We start from the raw sequence: 9093 nt of genomic DNA, 5'->3' as shown, positions 1-9093 counted from the left end.
TAAATAAATTAGTATCAATTTGTTTAATGAAAATAGATTTTAGTAAACTCGTGCTCTATGAGCTTCCTACATTGGAATACATGAATATAGGAAGTGCTTTCAACAGAAAGTTACATAGTTTTACAGTACAACCTGTCTAAGGAGATTTGGAAGGGACCAAACTAATGATCTGGTCTCTTTGGACTAGGCAGAACTACAGGCAAGAGGGAAAAACCCAATTTATGCCATATATGGAGCTCGTTCCTGTCACAGATTGAAGAAACATTATTTTGAAGTCAAAGTTCACCTGATGCCCAAATGCTAGTACTTTTCAAACCAACTGCATTTAAAAAAAAATAAGAATGAAAGCTTCCTTGTACGAAGCTCCTGGAAAGAAACTCAGTGTAAAACAACAGTATATTCATATTTGCTCTACTACTAAGTGTTCTCCACTGGTAGTTTTTGTTGGTTTTTTTTTTCTTTTGCTCTACAGATCATTAACTTTTTCTCAAAGTGCAAATTATTGACCTTTAATCTGAATGCAGGCAGGTGAGAAGCTACAGTATTAGAGCAATACAAAAAGTACACAAGGAGGAGCTTACATTAATTTGGAGAACCTTATATAAAATGTTTCTGAACTGAAAACCACAAAACAAACACAAACAACTACAGCATCAGGTGGATGGGGGAGGGACCGCTAACGTATCTGTGTACAGCAAGGCTTCTCTGACACCAAGGAGTGCCTGACACTAAGTGATTATATATTAAACCCCGCCATTTTGCATGTTGTGTGTTCTTTACGATGGAATGTTGACCTCAATTTTCCTTTTTCACTTCCACAACAAATCTGTCGATTGTGACCGAGGATGATCATCTTCTTGAGAGTCCAAACTCCCTTAAAACCACGCCTGCGCTTTGTACTGCCTGTCACGATTCTAGTAAAGTATGCCATCTGCACACTTGCCGTCCTTTAGATTCCTTCATTTCAGTCCAGTGATTGAGTTCATCTTCTCCTGAGCTGTTGAGACCTAAGGAAATCCACCCTATCATCTCTTTTCGTTTCATGCTGCGCTTATTATATACAGACAGTATGAGTGTCACATCTGAGAGCTGAAACAGTGCCACTTGGAAAACAAAGGTTTCTTTGTATACAGGATTTGGCTGTCCTCGGCGGATCGAAGTTTTGCATTTGGACATCTCTTGCCCCATCGAGTTCAGCAGTGTTAACTTAACATACGTATCTACAAAAGAAATAATATTTTGGAATGTCAGATATTTTAGAACAAAAGGTTTTGAGAATGAGATATTTACAAGACACAAGGATATGGTGTATACCAGGCTGACTGAACACAGCTCATTTTAGACACATGGAAAGATGACAAGTAAGCAAAATATTACAAACACACTAACAAGTTAATTAGCTTCAGTACTATGTAAATGGTTAAGTTAAAGGTATACCTCATAATCCTCTTCCCATCAAGCCCCCTTATTTGTTCTAAACAAACTTCAGTTGCGTTAACACTCAGCAAGCTCCAACTAGCCACAACACTGTAAAGCATACCACTGAATTTTCAGAGAATAAAAATAAAGGAAGTGGAATGAAGGCAACTAATGAAGAGAAAAAAAATCTATAGATATGCAGTGATATCAAAACAGTCAGAATGAAATGCTTAAAAACAATCTCTGCATGGATGTGGTTCTCACTTTGGGCTTTTCAATTTTATTTCTTTTAAAGACCAAAATGTAGCAAAGTGCATTCAAAGATGGAAGTTTACACCTTTAAAGAGAAATGAATTTTTGCATAATTCAAGATAGTTGTTTAAAGCACAGAAGTACATTTAAGAATCTGATGCAAGTAAGTGCGGTTAGCACACATTGCGTGTTAGTATTTGGGTATAAGCCCTTACTTTTAAAGCTCCGTTTTCATTTCACTAGAGGCACCAAGCCATGCTCCTGCAGAAGGATGCGCGTTTCATGAAGTTAACCGATTTTAAGAAATATGCAACTGTGTAAAACGATCTATAGTGTTTCATTATTTATTCCTGTCATATTCATGTTAATGAATAAAATTATTAAATGATCCGAGTTTATGTAAAAAGAAACACATTGAATATTTTCACTTTGCAGGTACACTGAAATCCCAACATCCATAATCAGAGATAAATGCAATTTTGCATTAGAGAGTGCCACAAATAATAAACATATACTTTTATAAACCACTATGGCAGGCAGCTGTGGATAGCTTTACTGCTGGCAAGTTTTCTTTTGCATGAAAAAGACAACATCCAATTAGTTTCTACAGGAACTCACCTCGGATTATATAAACCTGTCCACCTATCAAGTGTTTTAGACAACAGAACAGTCCGTCTGACAACAGGGGGTGGAAAGCAGTAAAAGAAATAATGACCAGATGTCAATAGTTGGGTGAGAGAGGATCAAAGGTTAAAGTTTAAGAGGAAACATTATTCACTGGAGTGGAAGAACACAAAACCTTGGCAGCATAGATCAGAAAAAAGGACTGAACAGAAGGATTGTTGGGTAAAATTCAATGAAATGAAAATTTTGTGCAGTTTTTGTGTAATCTTTAACAAAAATTACACTGCTTACATAATGGGTTATCTTAGCACTAATAGCTACTGGGTTCTAAAGCACACTCAACACAGAAAGAATTATGCAAGCGATTGGGTAAAAATCACGGTATCCTTTTTATCAAACCTTATGCTTTTTCATGCAAACTCCAGCATATTAAGAAAAACTGCACACACTAATTATACTTCCTATATTACAAGCAATAAAATGAAAAAAAATCACTGAAGTGAATATCAAACTGGTTTTGCCCTCAGCTTTTATAAATGTGGATATTTGATTGCAATACTTTAGGTCTTGACTAGTGGTGGACTTGGGCAAGAGAGTGACTCTGATCTGATCTCTAAAAATAGCTGAGGGATGCTTACATCTGAAATTCAGCTATGGGTTTCTCCTTAAAATGTAGAGATCTCACTTGTTAAAATCCATGTATTTATGGATTTAATGTATGGGTGCATGCATACATGTATATGGATTTAATATGCAAAAGATTGTACCCTCTTTCAACAACATTTTAAAGGATACTAAGAAGCATCTTTTTCTCAGACAAAATATTAACTATCACACAGAGAAACAAAGACACATTCTAACATCAACTTATTGCCTGCAGGATTTGGACTATTTGCTTATATTCAGTTGCTAAATGAGTTACTATATAACATATAAACACGCAGCAGAGGAGTATATACTACCAAGAAGCAGAAACCTAGGACTCAATCCATATTTGCTACAGCAGCATTTCACAAAAACTGCATAGGTTCACAACACCTAGACTACACAAAGGAGTGCATGTGGGAAAGAATAATTGCTTTCCTTTCTATCAAAGCTTCTCAAGACCTGAATTAAAACTGACCTGTGCATGTACTTTGCAGCAGTTCTCAGGATTTCGGACTGATGGTCCAAACAACAAATGTGGTCAGAGCACTTAATCATCAACTCTACGTGCTCTGGTTTTAATTTAGTGGAAGCGATGGCACAGAGAGAGGTTGGGGTGCACCCTGGATGCACTTGGCAGGGAGTTAGGAAAGGGCAGTGGTACGCACCTGGGTCTGGGAGGTTACAAGAGGGTGCTACCACTGCTGGGGGCTGGAGGAGGAGGAGTATGGCACAAACAGCCCACAGGAGAAATTTGGACTCCACAATATGCTGTGCATGGTCTTACTAGATCCATTAGTTTCCAGCTTTCTAGAAAAAACGGAATTCCAAACCTGCATTTGCCTAAATAGAACTGGACTATGCTTATTCATATCAAAAATTCTCCCTGTCTTTCACAGGGGATGACAAAAGGTAACATGCAAGATCTGCCCTCCAAAAAGGTTAGCCAGAACATGATGTTACAGGGCTACATGCCATGTTCTACGCTGTTTTCTTCCAATCTGAAACAGGTATTTGACCCCCATGACTCACACACTGTTAGCTAGACAGCGCAGGCACACAGGGCACATTTTGGGAATTAACATACCAAGGAATGAGCATATCTGTCTTCAAAAGAAGTACTGAAACCACATCTAACTTGTATGTTCTAAATATTAAGAAAAACATGGCTTTCTCTAGAGTTGCCATAAAGATAAGAATAAGCCACCCACTTGTTTTTGCTTTATGGGAACACATGGTCCCTTCTCTCCACATCTCTCCTGTTCATTCTTTTCCCTCACCTCAGTGTCCTTGGGCCTTCTTGGCCCTCCCCATCTGTTTCTGTGCTTTGTCTCCCAACAGGTGACTCTGGGCAACTACCTAATTATGTAAAAGTATGAGAGATTCTTCTTTTGTCTTCCTTCTCTGGCCATGTTAACCGAGTCTGGCTCCATCAGTGTGAAAAACAGAAGAAAGGGAAGCAGAGCAAGGTTGAGCCATAATGTAATTAATGAATGGAATAAAACATGGGTCAAGAGAGAAAGAGAAGAGTATCAGTCTCAAGATGTTTGGTGTATTTCCTACATTCTGAAGACAACGTAAACTCATAAAATTTTGGCAGCCTGCTACACAGCCTAGTAGTGACAGATAATCTGCTAGTGCCATACAAATATGGGGATTAGGAAACAGAAAGTGGGGCTCAAACCTGAGCCTCCAGACAAAACCAAAAGGAACAGGGAGGGATGTTTGGCTACAACTTAGATAAATCAGACTCATAATCCAAAAAAAACCACCAACAACAACAAATTAAAAAGTTTATTACTGAACTTTCTTGAGCTGTATCAAAGAATTAGACACAGTAAAAACATTCTGGGTGTGCGACAATCCATCTGGCTCTAATTTTAAAGTATATAAAGTTCACAGATATTTCAGACAAATGTATTTTTTAACAAATACTTGAACATACAGTTCAAGTCTTTTCTGATGGTGAACACTCCTTCTGCACAGTAAATATGCTAAAGGTCTCAATTTGTTTCTCCGTTGTCTTCACTGACATTCCCAAGTTACATATATTACTACCACATATACACAGGCACATAGGCAATTAAAGACTGCAGTATCAACTCCTCTAGGAATAGCAATAACTGTTCAGAGTGTTTATATTAATATTAGCTGGCATGTACCTTCTCTTTAAACACTAAATTTTTATTCTTGGCCTGTGATGTGAGGCATTAGTAATTTAGCAATTAATCATTATGATAAAGGTAATTTATTAGTCAGTCATCATGAAAAATTAAAACGGTCTTGTCAACTTACAATTAATATTTTGAATTTTAGATTTTTGCTATTTCCCAACTGACTAGAAATATAAAACATGAAACAGATTAGTTGATGATTGCTCTATTTCGTTTTGCTTGGGTAAGACTAAATGATAGGATTGAAGTCCTTGCTACCGAGAGCCCCACCAGTACAGAAGCATTAGGATGAAAAAAAGATTTTCACTCACTGGGTGGTCTGTTCGCTGCCAAGTTTTTGAAGTGGCTGCCTTTTATCACTTCTGCTGATAATCTTCCCGTTGTAGCATTATAAAGGAGGCCAACGAGGATTTCTGGAGCTGAGCCATGTACCAGCGACTGACAAGAGGAGGTACTTTCACTGCAGGACACTTCTGACATGCTCATTTGAGAGTCGCAACCCTATAAAACAGATTAAAAGTTCTACGTATTTTATGGAATGATGTTACTGGAAAGCCAATTTTCAGAATAACGCATAGAAAATTAGGAAAGCAACTTACTGACAATAACAGAAGTTCCATTCATTCACACAGTAAAAAAATGTTCATCCTTAATATACGCTCAGTTTGCACATGTTAGAGGTAGCAAAGACTAAAGGGGTTTGGAATTAAAATAATTATTAATTTTTTGTTTCCATTGCTTCATGATTCAGGAGCAACAATAGCAGAAGATGAAGAGCAGCCTCTATTGTCCTTATTTACTTCAATTGCCAAGGTAAGACCTGTAACATAATTTGTCAGCATCCTGGAGAACATTAAACCTTGGATCTTTCACTTTCCAAAAATTGAAAACACTAGTGGAACTATGAAGATAATAAAATGCAGGAAATTCTTATTCATCCTTTGTAAAGGTTATTCTCTAGACTGAGAATTTATGAGTAGTAAAATAACAGAACACATGCAAATAGAAGAATGCACTCTGCCTAGAATAAATTAGCTTACAAGGAATTTAACTGATCCAGGGATCCAGAACTTCAACAGACACTTTGCCTTGGGTGGGAAAGGAAAAATGCCATCCTAAAAGGCTCAGCAAGTGATGCTTTAATTTCCACGTGGCAAACCTCCAAAATATTCAGACCTCTCATGAATTCTCACTGTCAAATCCTTGATGTGAGCTTCCAATATTAATTTTTATCATTTTAACCCCTCATTATCGCCCATAAGAAAAAAATTAAGACTAATACTAATCATACCATAGGTGTTCCTACTTTGATTTCTTGATTTCATGCACTGGCACATAGAGTTGTACCACCGAACACAAGGGACTGGATGGAAACCACCCCATGGCAGGGCAATCTGCTTTGTAGCCATGAAGAGACTTTGGAATTATCAGTACATTCCTTTATGATTCTCTCAGAAAAAAATGTAAATTGGATCCACTGACTTTTCAAATATGGCTTGACTCATTTGGGAATCTGGCAGCACTCTTTCAAGGAGTCATGATGATTTTGTGAAGCTGATTCTTCCAGATTCCAAATGTCTCTATCATTTCCAGCAATAGCTGACATGGGCGCAAGATCAGCCCTAAAACCTAAATAGCACAAAGCCTCATCAAGATAAAAGTTAACTTTAAAAGCAAGTAACTTAATCTGGCATATAAAGCCCAAACACATTACAGAATCTCAAATTATAGAAGACACAACACCTGCAAGAAGAAATTATGAACATACAATAGTATCCTTCATATTGACATTTTAACTAGTTCTTCTCAAAAAAACCAAACCATTTCCAAGAGGTCTGGCAGAAGTTTTGAGCAGCAATCCAGTTCCTCATTAACAAACCTTCACTCACTGTTGCTGGCAAACGTATTCTTACTACCAAAGGAGGACCTCCATTAAATTCTCTGACTTCTACTCCGCAAGGTGCAAATTCTGAATTTTAAATCTTTGGTTATTTCTCCAAAAGTTCTTTATTCAATTCAAAGAATAAATTTCAAATGGGTTGCAAATTGTAAATTGCTGAAAATGAATTACAAGTATACATTCATTCTCTGGTTCTTGGCACTCGCAAAACAGGAAACTTTTGATTCCTGACTTCCACAGTAGACTACAAAATGGCAAGTTTAAAGAAAGATGACTTGATTCAGCAGTCACAGTACACATTGCACACTTGAAAGCCTCAGCCTGTCACAACCACACCTATTACTTAAGTTTTCTGGTCTTTTAACACATTACCCCACGGTGCTTATTTATCTTACTATTTTGTTGGGCCAGGAATTTAACCACAGTCAACTTGAGACTGTTCAAAGCTGAGGTCTCAAATTTCATTGTGATCATGCTGCAAGTCCACCAAAAAAAGACATAACACCAAGTGAACAGCTGGGCAACACTCCATCACAAACCATCAAAGCGTCGAGACATCTGTACTGGGAGAAGGTGATGACAGCACTTTTTCCCAATTGTGACTTATTTGTACAGTTTAATAATGCAACCTCAGTCTAAATCAGTTTATGACAGAGTTAAACTCATTACAGTGGATATCCAAACCAAAACATTTTGCCTTTTGAGACAGGTACCAGTTTTGAAACAAACAAAGTAGGTAGTTTAATCCTTAGTGTATAATAAACTTATGAATCTCCTTCCTACAAAATGTTGTAGTGACAAAAGCTTAAAAACATTAAAATAAAGCAATGAAATTAACTAAAGTAACAATCTAAACAATATTTTGTTTTCCATTTCACATAAACAAACACATTTTGTTTCATGCTGATGCAAACAAGCTGGGAGGAGTGGCTGACACACCAGAAGGCTGTGCTGCCATCCAGAGACATGGACAGGCTGGAGAGTTGGGCAATGAAAAATTTAATGAAATATAACAAGGGCAAGTGTAGAGTGTTGCATCTGGGCAGGAACAACCCCAGGTTCCAGTATAAGTTGGGGAATGACCTGTTAGAGAGCAGCGTAGGGGAAAGGGACCTGGGGGTCCTGGTGGACAGCAGGGTGACCATGAGCCAGCACTGTGCCCTTGAGGCCAGGAAGGCCAATGGCATCCTGGGGTGTATTAGAAGGGGGGTGGTTAGTAGGTCAAGAGAGGTTCTCCTGCCCCTCTACTCTGCCCTGGTGAGACCACATCTGGAATATTGTGTCCAGTTCTGGGCCCCTCAGTTCCAGAAGGACAGGGAACTGCTGGAGAGAGTCCAGTGCAGGGCAACAAAGATGCTGAAGGGAGTGGAGCATCTCCCTGATGAGGAAAGGCTGAGGGAGCTGGGGCTCTTTAGCCTGGAGAAGAGGAGACTGAGGGGTGACCTTATTAATGTTTACAAATATACAAAGGGTGAGTGTCACGAGGATGGAGCCAGGCTCTTCTCAGTGACAAACAATGGTAGGACTAGGGGTAATGGCTTTAAGCTGGAACATAAGAGGTTCCAGTTAAGTATGAGAAGAAACAACTTCTCAGTAAGGGTGACAGAGCCTGGAACAGGCTGCCCAGGGGTGTTGTGGAGTCTCCTTCTCTGGAGACATTCAAAACCTGCCTGGACACCTTCCTGTGTAACCTCATCTGGGTGTTCCTGCTCCAGCAGGGGGATTGGACTGGATGATCTTTCGAGGTCCCTCCCAATCCCTGACATTCTATGATTTTATGATTCTATGAAACATATTTAAAAAAATACTCTGCTTTTTAGTTATGCACTGCAAAATCCTAATATAAAAGAAAGTGAGATGTTAAGAAGAAAAATGAAGTAGTGGGGTGTGAAGCAGATTAGAAGACATACTGATGCTACTGGGTAAAACCAGGATTAAACAACACAAACCACAGTATAATTTCTGTGTCTGTGATAAAGGAGAAAAGAGAATTTGGGGGCAAATACATAGAAAACATGAGAAAAAAAAGGAAGGTGAGGTTGTACTTTGTGACTTTTCTTTTGAAAGAAAACAGAAAGA

The 9093-nt window shown here is 38.4% G+C and overlaps 1 protein-coding gene across 3 annotated transcripts in view; it reads right to left on the bottom strand.

The window, feature by feature from the left end:
• Positions 1-906: 906 nt before the first annotated feature.
• The window catches only part of SYT14 (synaptotagmin 14), a gene marked incomplete at both ends in the record, with an annotated part of 72173 nt that continues 63986 nt past the window's right edge, over positions 907-9093 (bottom strand). For 2 of the 3 annotated variants that reach the window (XM_080342555.1, XM_080342553.1), the window contains 2 exons: positions 907-1220; positions 5426-5615. In XM_080342555.1, coding sequence (XP_080198681.1) covers positions 907-1220; positions 5426-5615 — 504 coding nt within the window. Of the gene's footprint in view, positions 1221-2289; positions 2347-5425; positions 5616-9093 lie in introns of all 3 variants that reach the window. The other variant, XM_080342554.1, reaches the window with a different exon arrangement.

The sequence above is a fragment of the Nesoenas mayeri genome (assembly GCF_963082525.1).
Source record: "Nesoenas mayeri genome assembly, chromosome: 3".
NCBI lineage: Eukaryota > Metazoa > Chordata > Aves > Columbiformes > Columbidae > Nesoenas > Nesoenas mayeri.
This window is presented reverse-complemented; position numbering and strand designations above follow the sequence as displayed.